At 42.9% G+C, this 21,274-nt stretch overlaps 1 protein-coding gene across 1 annotated transcript in view; it reads right to left on the reverse strand.

The window, feature by feature from the left end:
* Nucleotides 1-3,625: 3,625 nt before the first annotated feature.
* Nucleotides 3,626-21,274, reverse strand: part of GPD1 (glycerol-3-phosphate dehydrogenase 1) — a 63,328-nt gene continuing 45,679 nt past the window's right edge. Inside the window, exons 6-8 of the mRNA XM_088469246.1 lie at nucleotides 15,175-15,408; nucleotides 12,091-12,197; nucleotides 3,626-4,442 (exon numbers count right to left, since the gene is read on the reverse strand). Coding sequence (XP_088325372.1) covers nucleotides 4,346-4,442; nucleotides 12,091-12,197; nucleotides 15,175-15,408 — 438 coding nt within the window. The 3' untranslated portion in view covers nucleotides 3,626-4,345. The remainder of the gene's footprint in view (nucleotides 4,443-12,090; nucleotides 12,198-15,174; nucleotides 15,409-21,274) is intronic.

Genomic DNA, 21,274 nt, shown 5'->3' on the forward strand with positions numbered 1-21,274 from the left:
ATCAGATGGATATGAGAAGGCAGCAGTGGGCATCCCTATGCGCGTGTAAGCTTTTAGAAACATTAGCAGCTTGCATTGGCGGACAGTATATTTTTTTTTCCAGGTTGACCCATTCTTGGCATCAGAAATGCAACAGATAAGAAGCTGAATTATAGACAGGTAGAACAGTGGTTCTCAAACTCTGTCCTCAGGACCCCACACAGTTCACATTTTCCAGGTCACACAGCAGGTGCACAGGTGTATTCATTACTCACTGACACATTTTAAAAGATCTACAAGTTGAGATCATTATTTCACTTGTGATAATGTGAGGAGACCTGCAAAGCATGCACTGTTTGGGGTCCTGAGGACTGAGTTTGAGAACCTGTGAGGTAGTAGAATTGATGCCATATTGCCACAGTAATCTGTGTGCTAAACTTTTTTTTAAGAAGGAAACCAATGATGCAGACTCAGGGGCATAACATCATGAGTCAGGAAGCATTGGCTGCTGGCTATAGAAGCGAGTTATTGGAAGCATGAAACACTACAGTTTGGAGAAATGAAGTTACTCACCTATGGGATTTGTCTATGAAGAATTACTTGGTTGGGATCGCCTACAGGGCTGTAGCAAATTTGGGTTGTATTTGCCTAGTAGCAGCCTCATCACTACAACACATGACTGATTGATGATTGCCATACACCTTCCTTACACCACACTCCATGCAGCCCCAGATAATTATAGATGGTGGCTCCTAATAAATTACTGTTCCATTACCAGCATGGTGTGAAAGTGAAATTACCAACGAGAATAGTATTACTATTAAGGGGCCTATCCATTAGCAGATGTTTTTCTGAAAGATGAAAGACAAAAGATATCTATTGAAAATTCCGGTGGCTGTGCTGGAAGATCTCTCATGAACATGACAGATTTTGGCAAAAGATGATCGAAGAATATCGCATGACATCATTCAGGGAGTGGATTTTTTTTTTTTTTTGCTCTGTGGCTGCTGCTGCTAATATCTTTCGTCGTTTACCGCATATAAACTGCCAGATATTTCTAATATCTGGCAGTGATATGCGATAATTGACCAACATGTTGGAGCGATGAAAGATTCAATTTATCGGCCGTGGGAGTGCGCATCTGTCATCGTTCAGGGCCTATCCATAGCAGATAAATTGAACAACTGAACGATATATCGTTCAATCTGCTAATGGATAGGCCCCTTTAATGTGCTGGATTGTGTTTGAATGGGCTCAAGCTGTAGAAAAGCTACAAATCACCTATTTGGATATGTGCTTTGCAGAATAGATAAATTATGAATCCTGCTCTCCCAGACGCTCTGTGACGTACAACGCAGTTCACCGAAAGCAAACGTTTCTGGGATGCAGTCACCAGTCCATGTTTTTCTCCACACTACTTTGGGAGATCCCCCCCCCCACCCCCAATTGCCCTGGGACTAGCCAGTTGTACCAATAGCCCCTGTTATAAACCACCACTGTTTTTGCTATGAAGGAGGTTCATCAATATTACCACCTTCAAAAATTATTCACTACAAAATATATGGGAAGACTTTGATTTTATACTTCTCAAAAGCTATTGTGACCGGTTATTGCATTTATATTGCCATAGGGCCAAGTACAGCTTCTGAGGGCTGTAATCATAGGTGTATCAGGTGTAAGAACAAGTAGAGAAATTGGTGATTAATCCAGTTGAGCCCCTGGAAGGAATCCACAATAAACGTGCAGTGCTGTAAAGCCTTAAGGTGGCCATACACGGCACGATATACGTGCCGATCTGACTGATCAGCACGATATAGGTGCTATATCGTGCCATGTATGGGCATGATATGGTACCTGATATCGTGCTGCGCGCTCCTGTGGGATCGTATATCGCATCCCCAGATCTTCCCGCATGTTCATCTGATCTGGGAAGCGATGTATGATCCCATTCAGATGGAGGAGGGGGGAGCCGGCGTATCGTGCGGTCAGCGGGGTCTGCACGATTGCCGGCCGTGACAGCACGATCCTTCTGCTGACGGTTCGGCAGTCGCACTACACGATGCATCGCACAGTGTATGGCCACCTTTAGGAACATGTCTCTGAGCTACTGGTTTCCTGTAATGAAGATGATTTACATTATCCTATTAAACTAATGCAATTAAGAATGTTGTTGTTGTAAGGTGATTTTCAAGGGGGTGATGCAGTATCCATCACCTTTTACAAAATGGCATCTCGGTCCCCCTCTTCTGTGTGTCCACCCATACCCCCTGTAAAATGTAAACTCATTAGCAGGGCCCTTTCTCTCTTGTGTGTTTATGTAATTATGTGAATTGCGGCCAGTAATTATTTATATGCATATTTGAGAACTTGTCTGTATATGTTTGTGCACTGCAGAACCCTTGTGGGGTCATAGAAATAATGTTTTATTTCAGAAATATGCCTATTGAAGTGCTAAGATGAATGTTAAATAAGATGAAGTACTGCATTCAAAATGCAAGTTTTCTAAGTCCCACACCAGGTTTAATAACTCCCCCTCAGTATTAAATTGAAGAATAAATGACAGTTGGGAGTGTGAGAATAAGCCTCACAGTAATCAGTGTATAATTCTTCCTCATACAAATTCCTATTAAGGGTCAATTAGAGGCGAAAAGTCGTTGCCGGCAAAATGTTTGCCACTGCAATCTTTTCGCCTCATTCGCCTGTTAGTACGCAAAGTTATCGTGTACTTTCACAATGAGTGTTCCCGCTTTTCGCCCTATTCAATTCCAAAACAGGCAAAAACGCAGAGGTGCGAATGGCGAAACTAGCGAACAGGACTGCTTATTTTGGGGAAAATCGGTCTGTACCCCATAAAAAGCCTAACTGACCCCGGAAATCAATATAGCAGTGTATTAATAGACCTAATAAAAGTGTTTTAACTTCTTAAATTGAGTCAAAGGGCTGTTATTTGCATATCTGTATAAGTATGGATAAATGATAAAAAGCAATCTCTTTGTGAAAAATAATTGTAGTTAAAATTGGGTGTTCATTTGAATGGGTACAAGTATATTTAGATATCTATTAAGTGCAGTATATTAAAAAAAAAAGAAAGAAAAAAAAAGGTTCAAAAATACACCTGCTGCAGCCACCTGCAATCCTAAAAACACCTGTCCCATCCATACAGCACCCCAAAATACCAGATCCAGTACTTTATACCCATTTTCAAACACTTTTTCCTTTTTCGCCCAAAAATGACATTACTTTTTGGGGTGAATTACATTTTTTTTTTAATTCTAATTAGCCATTAGGGGGTGTCCAAAGGGTTATGAACCAAGTACCCACATTTTTAGACAAAAATAGGGATTTTGTACATCTTTTCTCCTACCTTTGGGTGGAGAAACTTTTTCGCATGTGCAAAACTCTTTTGGCAAAAAAAGGCGATAAAGTGCTGGAATTGAATAGGGCGAAACTTTGGAATGTGGCGAAAACATTGCATCGGCGAATGCTTTTCGTCAAACGTGTTTTTTTGCCTCTAATGGAATACGTCCCTAATTATTAGATTTAATCAAGTGAAATGATTGGTAAAGAATCAGCAGAAATGGACAAGGGGACAGTAAAAAAAAAAAAAAACATTATGTTGGTATATCAAGAAATGTTCAGACCATTATGTTTTATTTACAATTGTGCATTTTATTCAAATTAGTTTTTCCATATACACAGGTTACATCCAGAGGACTATTTTGGAAGTTTAAAACAATGAAGGTATGTGGCACAAAGTTAAGTTTTCCATTGAATAATGGGCAAAAGTTGAACATGATTAGTAATTCAGACAAAGGGACAATAGACAATAAAAGATTCTCTGTCATACGGACATATATTTAATATTCTTTTGCCCCCCCCTGTCTAGGGTTAGTCTATCCTGGTGCAGAACATGAGATTAGCCAGGCTGGGTGTCTCTGAAAGCAGTTATGGGTTCAGATCTGGCATTCATATGACCATAAAGAGCCACGTACTAACAGAGAACAGTGCTGGTAATACATTTTCATTTTTTCCTTAAAAACATGATAAAAATTTCCCTTTAGGAACATACTTTAAAAGTCTCAAAACAAAAAACATATCCGCAGGTTATAACAGAGCAATCCAGCGATGCCTTCCTTAGACTGCAACAGCAGAGGCTTCTGGGTATGGCTGCAAATAGAACTAATCGCTGGAGTGCCAGGCAATGAGATTTTACAATCAAGTATGTTGTTCCTTTTCCATATGTCTACATACAGTGTATGTGTACACATATAGGCACACATATGAAAACATACTTATAACAGCATAACTTTTTTAATGAAAGGCCCAGGAGGTGACAAAGTTGAAGGTCAGAGTTCACGCTGCCAGATTACATGTGCTCCGGGTGGTTCTGGAGGCACGTGATGAATTCAGTCACAGGTTTTCCCTCATAGCAAATCTGATACACAGCAGAGAAGAGTGGGAACCTAGAACGGAAACATAGCAATGTCAGTATGCCAGAGGCCAGGCCCACGGGTCTTTCCACAAAGTAACAAGGAGGCAGAGAATGGATACAAAACAGGTGTTAAGAGCCTTTTTAGATACCTCATGGTGCATTAAGACTGTATTGTGTATTTAATATATGGAATTACGGAAGCTTGCATATAATGTATGCATCATATCTGGGGACAGAAGTTTCTTGGGCCCTGCAGGCCATATTTCATTTGTCTATAAAATTACCAGGTAAGCATACAAAGTTCCCCCTAGTGGGGCACTAAGTGTTATAACAGGAATCGGTATGTAATGCCGGCGGCTGAATAACCGCCGGATCAAATACCAACAGCAGAAGTCCGGCTGGTCGAAATCCCGACACCTTGAGGTAAGTACCCTAACCCTCCCCTATCCCCCCACCAACCCTCCCTTAGGGGTGCCTAACCCTAGCCTCACCCCTAGTGCCTAACCTAACCCCCCCATCCTGCACCCTAAACCTAACACTACCAGGGGAGTGCCTAACCCTAACCCCTCCTTCCCCTAGCCTAACCCTAAGTCCCCCTAAACCTCCCCGACCCCGGGCTAAGTGTTTACTTACCTGGCAGAGAGTACGGTGTTTGCAGTTTGCTCAGTGCACCACATAAGCTACTAACAATGGTGTGTTACTCTATGCCTGGTATAAACATTGTATCAGCCAAGCACATTGCACAAGTTCCCTGCTATGCGTGATGCAAACATTCCAATCATCCTCTCATTGTGAAATGTGCCTATGTACAACCAATGATTTAACTCCTATCTACAACAGTAGCAAATAGGACAAATTTTGAAAGTCAATCCTCTGTGTAATGTTTCCCCCTAGCAATAGGCAACAGGAAGGACAAGTGTGTGCGGAAATCATAACAAGGAAATACAAGGTAGACAACAAGAAGGAGCGACCAGAAGGTAGGAAGGGCCCTGCTCATGTGAGCTTACAATCTATTGGGTAGGAGGCAAAGCTGAAACAGAAAGAGGAGATTACTAGTGAGGAATGGAGCAGCAGCGCTCAGTGTGAGTGGTGTCAGGGTGTCAGGTGGGACTGTGGTAAAGAAATTAATTCTAATGGAGGGTTTATAGGTTGGGGTAATGCTGGGTCAGACATGTTAGGGAGTTAGATAAGTGTGTAGTGACTGGTGGGAGTAACGAATGGTTATGAGAGAATAGGTGAGGCGCACATCAGAAGCTTATGTAAGAAGAGTGAGGCGAGAGTACAGAGGGTGTTACATTGTAGGGAGTAACAGAGTGGCATGGCCGCAAAGGATTATCAGATTTGCTGCGGGATGTAGCGAGGATTGAAGCAGGAATAATTCGGTGAGAGAAATGCCAGTTCACAGGAGGCTGCAGTGATCAAAGGGAAAGATGAAAGAACGAGCACACGTTTTGCTTGTGACTAGGGACAGACAGGCAATGCTGCAAAGTTGGAGGTGACAGGACTCCTTGGCATACGTTTTTTTTTTTTGTGTGATGGAGACAGCTCTGCCTCAATCCCTAGTGACTGCTGCAGCCACAATAGGATCTAGCGTGCATGCACGGCATCTCAGATCAGGGCTCTCTGAGATAGCCTCGGGGAGCTAAAGGCACTCAGCAGCGGCCGGCACTTGGCTGCACTGTTATGGTGCATACACATGGTCAGATGAACGATTTTACCAACGATTTGAATGATTGAACGATTTCAGACTGTATTAAAATGAATGGAATCGTCCAAATCTGACTGCAAAACACATCAGACGTTAGATATCGTTATCTGACAAACGGGAGCGCGCATCGTTCATCGTTGCAGTCACACATGGCAGATTTTCTTTCAGATATGAATGATTGTAAAAATCGGTATCGTTCAGATCTGCTGCATAATGGTGCATACACACGGTCAGATTTTCTGTCAGAAGAGCTGACAGTCAGAGGAGGGCTTCCAGGTGCAGATGTTTAAGTGTGCGTGTGTATGAGTATGTATGTATGTATGATATATAAAATTGAAAATGGTCACTTTGACTAGTGGATGATAAAGTATTATTATAGATTGTAAGTAACAAAAGGTTCCAGGCCTGCAATGTACCTTGTTAAATATACTTCTAGTGTAACTTGGATTTCTGGGAGCTATGAAAGACCAGATCCCCCCTCTAACTCGACTCATGGTAACAGCATATTGGACATGCTACACGGTGGACATTATCCTACAGAGCTTACAGCTTGTTCACCTATTTTATTTATTAACATTTATTTATGTAACACCAGCATATTCAATAGCGATTTACAGTTGAGAACAAAACGTCACCAAACAAGACAGGGTAATAACAGGCAGACACAGAGGTAAGAGTTGTGTAATATGAATTTGATACACAAGGATCAAGAACATATTGCAAATTGCTCCAGCAAGATTGCAAAGGTTCTCTATAAAGTGCTGCAGAATGTGTGCTATATTAATAACAGTACTCATCTGTAGATGGTGTAAACTACCGGGGCTAAACTCTGAAAAGATTTGCTTTTTGGAGTTTAGTAAATAACTGTCAGATCGTAGTCCCCAAAGATAATAATGATCTGCAAGTGCTCATTAGCACTTTGCCGGAGATTTCTGTGACATAGGTTCATTACATAAAATTATGCAGAAAATGCAGTTTTATATGTAAAAGGGCTCGATACATATGCCCCTATATCTTTGTGAATATTGCTTTGCTTATTACAAAGACTCAGTGGTGGAGCTCTCCTTATATGAACTGACACCTCTACAAATATGAACTGACACCTCTTCTATTATTTGGAGCACTCATCCAGTTTGGCTTACCACATAGTCTGTATGTGTGGAAATTACTCCATTGCAGATATTTATCTTTACTACTACAACACCCATCTCTATTACTTCTAGTACATTGACAATTTGTAGAACTTGTGGTGGAAAAACTCCCTATTTGCAAAAGTTTTATTGGTTGTTTTTTTTTTTTTTTTTTGCTCAGTAAATCCAATGTTCCCCAATCTCCAAGGGATGTTTAATTAAAATCAGAATATTGCTTGGAAATGCCAAACAAGGTTTATAGCAGTTTCCATGACATTTCAGCCAGTACGGGCACTGGTTCATTTTAGTCTAAGTAAATTTTATTTTACCTTGTCACACATTGTACTATTATGAGCTAAATAGGATATATTTTTCAAGGTGCGGAAGATTCAAATCTCAGTGTTTATTACTCAGCTATGGAAGATCAATTTCCATATATACTCTTAACTAGATGTGCTCCAATCACTGGCATGGGTAGAGCAAGTGCCTGGAAAAAGTTTGTAATGTGCTCACCAAGCAAGTGATGCTACGTGATTACTAAACATCTGCAAGTGTTCTTCCAACTTCCTCGAGTAGCTGCCTTTCTTCCTTCCCCTGGACTTGGCTCAAAATTCCCTGATAACTTTGATTCTTGGTTCCAAATCTTCAAATGGACTCTCAAGACCCCTTTCTTCCCCAAAGCTTTCCAGCGCTCATCCTAACCCACTACTCCATGTTCCTTCCTTACAATCCAGCCCATCTGTGTCACCCGGTTTGTCTGCCCCCCTCCCCTTTAGAATGTAAGCTCTCACGAGCAGGGCCCTCTTACCTCATGTGCTTCTCCTTCCCTTACTTATACTTTAATTTACAACAGCACCTAACACTTGGTTGCCGACTCTATGCTGCTCATCTAAGTGTTATGCTGCAATGTGAATAAATCATGTATTTGTCCTGTATTGTTTGTACTGTTAAACAAATGAGCACACAAGAAATAGTTATGTACTTTGTAAGGCGCTGCGGAACCCTTGTGGCGCCATATAATAATAATAATGATAACTTGTAATAAAATAAATAACTGTAAAGAGGTGGTAATTGGGTAGGACAGCTTATGGAGGTTATGGGGTTCTGGAATTTGATAAGCTGCCTGGAGAGGCGAGCTATCATGGAACGCTTGAAGGCTAGAAGGAGAGCCTTGACTGGGTGCAGCCCGAAAATCCTGTGATCATGATTGGAGCAGGTAATGAGCGTGGATGAGAGACACCGAGCACAAGGGAAAAAGCAGTGTTACAATTAGATTCATCTAGGAGGTGTAAACCCCTGCAATCCTTCTTTATCTGTAAATTCCCTTTAAAATAAGCTAAAATATGAAGAACCCCACAGGCTCCCACTGCTTAGGAATACTGTCCAAATCGCCCTTGTAGCACAGCCCTAATAGATCACGCTATGAGTACTGTGTATGACAGCTTTGACCGAAGCATGAAACTGTCAGATATTGCATTTAGAGAAAGCTCTGCTAATGTGGCTGCACAGCCAAGGAGAGCTTCAATGACAGGAACAGTCTAATGTGCACGACTAACAAATATACCCAGTCACATTGATAGGTTCACAGCATCAGATTAACACCCACTATAGCCCTAAGAATTGTCTGTACAAGACATGAATCTTGATCCCTGCTGTTACCAAATTTAGAACCAGCGAGAAGAGACCTTGGCATCCCTGGGAGGAAAACAAGTGCACGCCGTGCTAGTTATTGATGTGGTAACCATGGCGAAGGCTGAGTGATAGCTGCTGATTTACTCTTTATTGTGTCTGTTTTATGTCTGCATATGTGCAGCGCTGCGATAACATCATAAAACCAGCACAGATTCAACAAATTATTAATGATATATCTAGTGATTTATCTACAGAAGCTCATAACAGCAATGCAGTGACCCCTGGCTGACTAAATGTATATGTATTAATGGCACCTTGTGGGCAGTAATACTGCTAATCCTCATAATACTACATTGATGGGTTCTGCTGACTGCATATACGTTGCACTGATCACACATAAGGGGACATGCTATGGATTATTATTACGGGACGCTGTTATGTAATAAGTAAGATACAGGGTGCTATCATGGAGTATACATAACACATACTTACAGAATGCAGCACTCGCACATTTGGGTTATCAAAGGAAATCAAATATAATGGCCAAGTAAGGGCAGAATGGTTCTATGGCACCATTAAAATGATTAAACCCTTTCATTTTATTTTGTGTGTGTACTTCTGGCAGCAATCCAGAATTCTGATGAGAAAATATTTGTGTGATCTATGTTTACTCTGACCTATGTGGGTGATATTGGCAGCTGGGTTGGTAGTTGGGCTGGTTGTATAATTACACAGAAGAAAAAAGTTCTCCCCCCCTTTGTTCTCCTTAGCAGACATTCACAGTGGCAAGAACATTACACACTATTAGAGTGCTGCTGTAGCTTGGCACCCATTTGTATATAAAGGTCATTGGTATGAGATGGGAAATGCCAGGAGACTAACTCGCCAATATTGAGCAGTTTCTCTAAGCATCAGACAGAACATTAAGGGCCCGATTCAGAGCCGCTCGTTCGTTCCGAGCGATGTTTGCCCAACTGCGCATGCGTACGGATCGTTATACGCATGCGCGAACCAGTCAGTGCGGTCGAAATTCATGTGCTCGCAAAATAGCGAATGCCTGATAATTTGAGTGACAGAAAGAGGCGTTTGTGGGTGGTAACAGGGGAAGGTGCTTGAAAACGGGGAGTGGAGATTTGAACGCAGGCGTGCATAAAGGTCAAAACGGGCGTTTTATGGGTGTGCATAATTAAAACAGCAGCGTCATTGACCACGTCACTGGGCTATTTTATAGCCAGAACTGCTCGCAAAATTGTGGTAGCAAAAACCAACCACAAGAATAGCGAGCACTTCATACCCTGGTCGATGTACTCGATTAATCTAATAAATAGCGGACATGACGTAGGCTGCGAGGGCCAGGGGGCGTAGTTTTCCAAAACACGACCGCAAGTTTTGTTCGCTCGTTCAGACCTAGAGGCGTGAACAGACCGCAAAGAGCGAACGGTTCATTTGAATAGCCACCCCTATTTTCGGGATGAGCGAGCGCTAATTGCGTCCGGCTCTGAATCAGGCCCTAAATCCACTGACAAGTGAAGTGATTAACATTGATTATCTTGTTACAATGGCACCTGTCAAGCATGGGGAGTGAAGGCTAGCCCGTCTGATATGATCCTACAGAAGAGCTGCTGCAGCACAAATTGCTAAAATAGTTAATGCAGGTTATGACAGAAAGGTGTCAGAACACAGTGCATCAAAGCTTGCCGTGTATGGGGTTGTGTACCCGCAGACCGGTCAGAGTTCCCATACTGACCCTTGTCCACAATCGAAAGCACCTACAATGGGCACGTGAGCATCAGGACCGGCCCATGGGGCAATGAAAGATTATGGCCTGGTCTGATGAATCCCATTTTCTTTTTAATCATGGTGATGGCCCGGTGCATGTGCATTGATTTCTCGAGGAAGAGATGGCACCAGGATGCACTATGGGAAGAAGGCAAGCTGGCAGAAGCAGTGTGATGCTTTGGACAATGTTCTGCTGGGAAACCTTGGGTAATGGCATTCATGTTGATGTTACTGTGACATGTATCTCTTACCCAACCATTGCTGCAGATCATGTACATCCCTTCATGGTATTCCCTGATGTAAGGGTCTCTTTCAGCAGGATAATGTGTCCTGACACACTGCAAAAATTGTTCAGGAATGATTTGGGGAACATGAAAAAGAGTTCAAGGTGTTCACTTGGTCTCCAAATTCCTCAGATCTCAATCTGATCAAGCATCTATGGGATGTGCTGGAAGTCCAAGCCCCGGAGGCCCCACCTCGCAACTTACAGGACTTAAAGGATCTGCTGCTAACATCTTGGTGCCAGATACCACAGGACACCTTCAGAGGTCTTGTGAAGTCCATGCCTCGATGGGTCAGAGCTGTTTTGGCAGCACAAGGGGGACCTACACAATATTAGGCAGGTGGTTTTATGTGATGTCTGATGGGTGTATGAACTTGTTTTAGCAGTGATCTTAGCTTACTTTTCTTATGTTTAGTATATGGCTTTCCCTTACCCTTTACTTAAGAAGGATTAGGTAGGTGGTTTTAATGTTATGGCTGATCGGTGTATCTAATGGTTTTCTTCTCATTACCATTGAATCAATACATGTTATTTCTACTGAGAAGCTCACCTCAAGACTAAATTGCCACCTAGTATTCTATACCCAGTGCCATTGTACGGAGGACACCTAGGCCCACATCTATAATATATGAGTGATGTAATTGATGTACAGATGGGTCCACATACATCTAGCCTCCTTGAGCGTTAAACAGCCCTTCTAGTCGCGCCATGCCGTGGCGTGACTCGGTAGTGTCGAGCATCTTTTTACCTTCAAATGATATGCAGCATGCCTATGTTCTGTGAGTGAGTGCGGCTGTATCTGCATGCGGAATGCTACGGTACAGTGTCAGCAGCTGTAACACTAATGTAGTGTTTAGCGTGCAGATACACCCGCAGTCACACACAGAACATTGGCGTGCTGCATATCAATTTCATCAGCAGAAGCTGCTTGTGCTATCTAGTCACATTGCTGTGCGAATAAGACGTATTTGAAGGTAAAAATATGCACAAAAAGACGCTCGGCCCTACAGAGTCACACTGAACTCCCGCGTTGTGTGGCGCGACTTGTAACGCACGGAGGAGGATAGATGTATGTGGGCACATCTGTAAGGTGTTAAAGCCATACTTTCCGCAAGAGCACCCCCTCCCCACCCAGTTATTCACTTACTTGCCCACCATGCCTTTGCTCTTGAGGATGTGATTGAGCTCGGCTGAGGTTTGTGGTCCCTGAAGTTTTTGTCCATTAAGCATGTCTTTCTCCAGCTGCTCTATAGACTGGAATAGAAAGCATCAATGGTTAGGTCTATAATCCACAGTGCAAGGAAGTGGCTGTGTCAGTGACACGGCAATGGCACAAAAATCATCATAAAAAGGTCATCCTTCATGCAATCATACTAAAGATCTAAAGATGCCCCTCCATACACACAAGCAACAGTCAGGTGTCTGCCCTACAACTCTATAATAACAGCCTCTGAGCTATACATCAGTATTCTACAGATCAGCAGGTGACTGCACCACACATTCTGTATTTACCAGTGTGGTGCTTCCCGGTGGATCTGAACCTTGTGGGCAGATGCAATTACTGAGATTCATCTCAGCATGTGGATATACAAAGCTGCAGAATTTCCAGTAACCAGATTAGCCCACTTTATGTTTACATAACACACTTAGGTTCCAGAAAAACAAACAATATCAAACAACTGGAAATGAGAACCTGAAGGCGCGCTTATGGGACAGCTGTAAGAAACAAAGAATAAAACAGAAGATCATTTTATATTTTTACAATTAGGGTGATTTCAAGAATGCTTACTTGGAAAATAAAAATTTCAAGTGTAAAGTTTAATGTCTATACCTACACTGGCAGCTATCTCCATTTATTATGGTTACTGGCTCTCCAATACCATCCAGGCGTGTCAGTGTTATTTTTACAGATCCCTTTTTCTTCATTGTAGATCAACCTATCTGTAAAGTAATCACCATCAGTGCTTACGTTCCTTAATGCAAGAGAGACCTGCTTCCTGAGCACAGCCCAGGTAGCTACAGTAACATTCCCACACAAATCAAAAAGGACATTTCACAATATAATCATTATGACGTTGCTATGGTTTGTATTATTAATATTTATACATTGGAGTTTTTGGTGGGAGATGTACTAAGCCTTGGAGAAAGTACCAACCGATCAGCTCCGGTCATTATTTAATGAAATGGCAGGATGTACCAAGCATCGTATCAGGGATGTAGTACATTCCATAGGCTTCTATTGGGCAACGCCATCTAAAAAGTACAGCATGTCAGAGCTTGGCAAATACGGAAATGCGGCCACATCTCCAAAAACTGTTTCTGAGTTTTGACCACATTTCACCCTTTACGTCCCACCCAGGAGCCGATTGGTTGGTACTTTATCTCTCTACAAGGATTAATACATCTACCCCTTAGTATTTAGAGAATGATTCTCAATTATCTATCTTTTTATATCTCAAAACACTTCTGACATGGAACAATCTTTAATAAAATACAAAATATACAGAAGAGGAGTGTGCTTGCTGAAGCTAACTTCATTAAACATTTGTGGCAGGTCCTCTTCTGTTACGGACAGGCTATTAAAAGGCCTTTAATAGAATAAAACTCCCTCCCCTCGCTTTCCCGAGCAGCAGTACAGATCGAGAGCGGCCTCAGTTTGCTACCAGCAGTGGTCTGTCCCTCTCCAGCCTGCCCACAGCTCCACATGATGTACTATGCCGAGGTGGAGCAGGGGCCTGGCAGTGGTCTTGATTAGCATGCAGGTCAGGCTCTTCATCATACTAGCAAAGCTAATTAGTATGCTAATGGCCCAGGACGTGTGCTGGGTTAGTACCGGTTTTTGTTTTTGTGGTTCAAAACTCGGAGATGAAAAACAACTGGTGATCCTCATGGTAACCATAAGCTGGGTATGGTATCTGTGTACATGATAGGTTGCATACTTTTCAGTGTTATTAGAATAAGTTAAGTTTAGCAGCCTATTGTAAAATACAGCTGAGCAAACCACTTCTTTAAACGGATGTAACTCTGATATACATTTACATGAACTTTCATCTAATTTCTTAAACAAGAAGAAATAGTTACACAATATAATAACCTTGTGAAATTAATTATATGCAATTCTCTCAGAAGCAAATAGTAAGTCTGTTTTGTAATTAGCAAAGTTCATACTAATCATGTGACTATATTGTGCAAGTCTATCAATTCTGTCTCAGCGGCCCTTAATAACTACAAGAGAGATTCTTTGTTGCTTCGTTACCCATATATCGTGTACTGTCTGCTCCCCCAACCACATAGGAGATGGCTTGGTGAACATGATACTGCTGAGGTGATGCCATAGTGTTAGTAATAATATAGTATAAAGTTAATAAAGCAGAGATGGTGCCTAAAATCCAATGCTATTTAAGAAAAAGGATGTGGGTCTTTCCATGGTAACTCACATTACAAATTGACATAGCAAGTATAGGCATGGCTATCAACAGCAAAAGGAATTTCTGTGAAATTATTTTTTTTCAGTTAATAAAATTAAGACAGGTCATGCTTTTAAAAAACAAAAACACACTGTATACAGGAATTGCTAATGGTTTGCAATGTCACTTTGTAACGTGAGTTACCATGGAATGACCCATGTACAGATAGATGCAAAAACATGCTGAAACCTGTAGACCCGAATTAGATTTGTCTGATTAATGGCAATAGACTACACCACCTTTTTATTAGGGATGTGCAGGCCCGGATTAGTTCTGATTTTCGGGTCTCAGAAAGTGGCAAAACGTCATCTTTCATGGACAATCATCATAATTCCTGGACAAAAGTCCAGGAATGATGACGTTTTGCCACTTTCAGAGACCTGATTATTTGGCGGGAAAAATCCAAACTAATCAGAGCCTGCACATCCCTACTTTTTATACAGTTGGAATCCATAGTCCCTTTACTATGAAAGCTGGTGTACATCACAGGAAACCAGATTACTCACCAGTGACTTGTTGGACACAAAACAGAAAGATAATGCAATTGCTGGGGGATAGGGAGAAACATTACATACCTTGGTATATACGCAGTAAAAAAAAAAAAAGTTTTCTTTTGGCTCGCTAGCATTCAGTCTCATTCTGTGACAGGACCGGGCACCTTTTAGCAATGTAACTAATGCTGGTCTATACCTCCAGTGATGCCCTTATGTGACCTAGATCAAAAAGCAGCCGCAACAACAAAAAAGGGACCTACTCATTCTTACCTTCCCAGTGCGGGCAAATGCTTCGCCCACTTTTCTATTCCTGCCACCATAACATGTAGTGATGAGGTCAGCCACACCGCAGCTCTCCAGGAAAGTGGCAGATGTAACCGGTCCAGCACAAAACAGCTTGGAAAAGGCGATCATCTCCATCAGCCCTAGGCGGATGACTGCGGCTTTTGTGTTATCTCCAAAGCCAAGCCCGTCACAGAAGCCGGCTCCAACAGCGACAATGTTCTGCCAACAGAATGACACAATCAGCCTCCATAAGTCCAAATCTGGCCAAAACCAGGACTGTATATTATGATGAGTCACAAAAGAACAAGATCCTCATTGTGGCTATGGCCTAGTCTCAATTAAGTGTTTGCTTTTTTCTTTAAGATAGAGAACACACACACACACACACACACACACACACATATCACACACACACTCTGAGGGCCTGATTCAGAGGTGAACGTTATTTCATTCGCACCTGCCTCTTTGTACACAGCAGTACTGCAAATATGTGCTAAAGCCGCAGTCTGTGAAATCTGTACAGAAACTCCCACTGGTTGAGTCTCTAATCTGTCACTTGCATACGAAAAAAAAACGCACCAGGGTTGCTCAGAATGTCTGTCTGAAGTTAGCCCCTGGGGCCAGTGTAATTGCGTATATAAACGCAGTCGCTGGCTGAGCCACACCCTCGAAACGCTCACGTCATGTCCACATATGACTAGCCACACCCCATTACCTCCCACTGTCTGTCAATCACTCTGCATTCAAATTCTCACTGCAACAGCGTCTGTAACCAATCAAGCCATATGCGCAGTTCAATTCAGACGCTTGCGCAGCATAAACATATGATATCGTGGCATACATAGCTTTAAAGACACCACATGGGCCTGGAGCTGAAACTTATGAACCTGGGCAAGAATTATTATATTATATATATATATATATATATATATGTATATATATATATATATATATGGAGGAGTGCAATACCCCAACAACATTGGTCATGCCCGCCACATTACTAGTCTGACCCCTGTGGTGTTGGTCACAACCCCTGTGCTGGCACACAATAGGCCCTTCATAAATTTCAGCTCCAGGCCCATGTGGACCTTAATCTGGCACTGATCCTTAGGCTCAGTTATGTGATGGGGACAGGTTTGTGCTTCTGTATGTCCACATATTTACATTACATTGACCATAAAGAATTTGATTTGGTGCTGGACCACAATCTGAGGCACCCCTGCAAGTGTCCTGAGGCACCCCAGGGTGCCGTGGCGCACAGTTTGGGAACCACTGAAATAGGGTGTAGTCATTTGTTTTGTATGGATACAATTTTGCACAAATGGATTCTTGCTCTATTGCCGGAATGTAAAGCTGAATTATTGGAACAGGCTTCCCTCAGACTGGACGGCTGTCACTTTCCACTACGCTGCAAATAATGAAGCTGCATTATCACTTAATTATTGCTGTTGTCCCAGACTGAGTTAATGAAGCAAAAGACATCAGCAGCGAGATCTAACTACTGTGCAAAGCTGTGGGGAGAGGTGTAGCCATCATACACAGATAACACATTCCAGCACAACCAGACAGAGACAAAGGTGTTATGACAAAAACAAAGTCGAATTGGTGTACCCTATAAATGCCAGCACAGAATGCCAAAACAAATGTCACCATGGTGTTCTTGTGAATATTGCATCCGTTCTGTCATGAATGGCATAAAGCTATCCAACATCTTTTACTTACAGATGCAAACTAACTCCACTGATAAAAAACCTTCACTTTAGTAAATATAACCTTATCAGTGGAGTTATTGGCCATAGCAACCAATCAGATTCTACTTATTTATTTAGCACCTTCTAGATTCTAGAAGATAATGGCTAGGATCTGATTGGTTGCTATGGGCAACAACCCTCACTTTAGTAAATATACCCCTTAGAGCAGCATGTGTTTCCGGTACATTGCCTGCTGCCCTTCCCTGCTTCTCCAGAGCTTGTTAAATGTATTCATGATCATTAGGGCAGGATAAAATGCAGCCTTCACAACATCACCACACAGAGATCAAGTACTTATGCCATGTCTATCTGTGAAAAGTAATGGATGCAATCTCTCATCTATTCATTGGGTGCAAAATCAACTTTAGTTATTGGGTGGGACGCATGGGTTTTGGGATGTGATGCATCCCACCACTCTTCGCATGCATGCCGGCGTTAATTACACTGGTATGCATGAAGGAGACAGCAAACGACAGATCTCTCGGTAAGAGCTGTTCTTTGCAAATGAGGGACTTCCGGGTCTATGAACCAGAAGTTCCTCTGGTGTAGACCTGTGCATGCGCAGAGAATGACACACGCCACGAGGGGTGCTGGGAGGGATCAGATTGGATCCCTCTCACATCACTCTCCGAATAGACGCCCATAAGCTTCTATAGGGGTAACGTCATCTGAAGATGGCGTTACCCACTGCATCCAAGCGATGCATTCCCGGGCTTGGTGCATATGAGAAATGCAGTCAATATGCAGTTTTGACTACATTTCTCACATTGCTGCATCCCACCCATTGACGAAGAGTCACACGTAATGCTGATGTTCACAATTTTTTTGGGTTCTAGTAAATAGACAATGTCTAAATAGACGACAGATGTTCGACAGGCCATAGGGCAACAGGCACCAAAGGTTGACACAGAGAATGTCAACCACTAAAGGTTGACAAGGGCAAAACCCCAGAGGGTTAGGCTCTACTGGGGACGGTTAGGGTTAGGCCCCAGGAGGGAGGGTTAGTGTTAGGCACCAAGGGGAGAGTTAGGGCTAGAAAAAAAAAAAAAAACACCCCACACAACTACAACAGGTCCACCCTTTTTCAGTGTTGACCGGATCTGCACCTACTATGGGGATAATGCTGGATCTCAGGATCTATAGATGCTCAAAGTGGGTGTCTCAGTCCTTGCACATACAGACACATGCTTGTACCGGTGTCCGGTATTAGCATAGAGTCACATACACACTGGCAAAAGACGCATACACTGACACGGCAGTATCTACCTCAGAAACAGACCCTAAAGGTGCAAATTTGCATAAAACTGTAGCAACCAATCCAACCATCCAAGATATAATAGACAGATAAAAGCTCATTTCCAATTGTCTTTTGGTTCTAGTGCACATTTACAATTATGTGCGATGTTAGGAAATAATGTTTGCCATCTTTAATTATTTATTACCAGTTGTTTATATAGCGCACACATATTCCGCAGTGCTTTACAGAGAATATCTGGCCATTCACATCAGCTCACCTCCCAAGATTAACAAAACTGGAAGAGGGACATAACACGCGCACCGCTGAAAAGGGGGCAGGGCCTACTGCTGAGGGTATGTGGCTTAGCGCGGGCGGGCTTGGCCTCGCACACCCGTTTCGTGACGTCACTCTGGAGGCATGACCAACAGTCCCGGAGATGCTGGGCTGCCCCCAGAGACAGCCCGCACAGTAAAGATGCCGTGCGCATATGCACGTCATCTACTCACCCTCTGCATAGTAGAGCAGAGGTGTGTGTTCTCCCCAACTTACCCCCTACACTGCAGGACACTGCAGCCCGCAGGTGGACAGTCCCAGAAAAATGGGACTGTCCCACCCAAAGCAGGACAGTTGGGAGGTATGCATCAGTCCCTGTCCCAGTGGAGCTTACAATCTTCACTACCACATGTACACGCACATGCAGACACTTACACACTAAGGTTAATTTTTGTTGAGAGCCAATTAACCTACCAGTATATTTTTGGAGTGTGGGAGAAAACCAGAGCACCCGGAGGTAACCCATGCAAGCACATGGATAATATACAATCTCCACACAGTTAGGGCTGTAATGGGAATCAAACCTACAACCTCAGTGCTGGGAGGCAGTAATGCTAACCAATGAGCTGCCCCAGACAGTATTATTTCACAATCACTTTATGACACAAAAGATCCAGCAAAACACACACACACACACACACACACACAAGTTCAGTGGCAATTTTGTATTTATCTATTTTTAGGACTTCGCCAAGTCCACGTAACAGATAACAGCCCCGGCCTTCATTAATGTCTCATATGTATACAGCTGGTAGCTGCCCTTTTCAATTCATTGCTCAGCAGAGTAGATATTCTAACATTATTGTAATAAACCAGATTTCCGCTACACCCAAAATCAGGCAGATGGTAAGGATAGGGGAGGAAAGGTAAAACAATAATTAAACATTACACACATGGTAAGCAATTATTATTTCGGAATTGCTAATCGGTTTTATTTAACACTGAATGATGCCAGTAAGCTTTATTACGTCTGCAAACAATGACATCTGTCTAAGCGATTGCAGAGAGGGTAAATGAGCCTTGCTGGACACAATTACAGTGGAACGGTGTCCAGCCATAGAGTGGGCAATATCTGAGTCTTCAAAATATATATCTGTGTCCAGCCAGATTACACTGCCCCCACCAGGCAACTTCCTAATGCCACCAGTCTTACAAAATTCCATGGTGAGAACACTGCTCACTATAGGAACAGTTCAGGGATGGAGCTAGTAGAAGCATGGATGAGTGTGCTGACATCACTGAGGTGTAGTATGAAATGACTGCATGTAAGGTCAGGCTTGGAGGTGCAAATCTCAGGTGCAGCCAATTTACAATACAGGTAGATGTTTATATGGATTTCTGATCGCTGGAAGCTGCTGGAATTGTGACGCATTACTAAATTCCATTCTTGTACTGTATGCCTAGTATGCATGTAAATTATAATATTATCCACACTTCTAACACTTATATCATTATATACAGATAATATTAGTTCTTCCCTAGAGTAGTCTACAAGCCACACAGTTCAGCAATTAGAGTATGGTAGAAGGTATTTTCTACCTACAGCTGTGGGGTCTCCTCTCCACTTAACCAAGAAGCAGCTGTATTAAAAAGGGGGATTCCCCAGGGGACATTTGCTCATCTTCATCAGCTGTAGATATTTATCGGTTGTCGTGTGGAAGGTAAGATAGATAGATCAGCCTGGACAATAGAATCCTCTGAGGGGCCGATTCGGGTCTCTCTGCACGGACGCAATCAGTGAGTTTTTGCATACAGCGCAGAAGAGACTTTACGCATCTTTGCATTTGTCCGTCCTATTCTGAGGCAGGACCTGGGCGGTGGAAAAGCGATGGCACTGAAACCCCCTGATCTGTTAGAGTGACATGGTAGTGCGTACGGGGAGGATAAGCCTGTTCTGACGGACCTCTTGCTTTAGCATGGGACTGGCGAGAGTGCAGTTTCCGCTTTCACACGCACATTAGTTGAATGGAATCTCGTATTAGCGTAAGGTAGTAAATAAGGATTTCGCAGCTGACCGCAACTACATTCACTGATGGTCCAACTAAGAATCAGCCCTGGAGAGTGGAGTTCCCCATTGAAGAGTGCCTCTAATGGGCCGAAGATCATCACTAGGGCACTGATAGGTCATCAGCATCTGCCACTGTCCTGAAAGCGGTCATACCTCCTACACTTTAATGATGTAACAGAAAACTTCAAGGACAAAGTTCCAATACATGAATATTCCTGCATGTGCACTGTGAGCACAACATGCACTCACACATAAAGGAGAATAAAAAAACTGTACAACAGTATCGCTCAGCAGTGCTTAAAGTGGTCCTAGAGAAGTTTGAAGTCACATGGAGGGGGCCACAAATAATGTTATATATAACATCAAAACGGCCCTTGGCAGAAAAAAAAAAGGTTCCCCACCCCTGCTCTAGAGCACGCAAGTAGGTGTGATGCAGAGTTAAGGGGCCTATCCATTACCCGACTTTGTGAACAATGCGATTATTCACAAAGTCGGGTAATGGATAGCCGGCAAGGACCAGCGATGCGCGTGCACGCTGGGTCCTTGCCGACCCTAGACTGTCTACTGAACATGCCCATCAACCTGACTACGTTTGTCAGGTTCAGCAAGTTCAGAGATAGGAGGTCGGACTCCTGCACTGAATGACGTTCAGTGCGGGCACCGCACCTCGGCGACCTGAAGGTCTGAACCCTAGACTTGGTCTTTTAGGTCGCCTAGTGGATAGGCCCCATTATACACATTTCATTTCATCTAAAA

Source organism: Taudactylus pleione, unplaced genomic scaffold (assembly GCF_031769625.1).
Source record: "Taudactylus pleione unplaced genomic scaffold, aTauple2 ptg000089l, whole genome shotgun sequence".
In the NCBI taxonomy this organism is placed as follows: domain Eukaryota; kingdom Metazoa; phylum Chordata; class Amphibia; order Anura; family Myobatrachidae; genus Taudactylus; species Taudactylus pleione.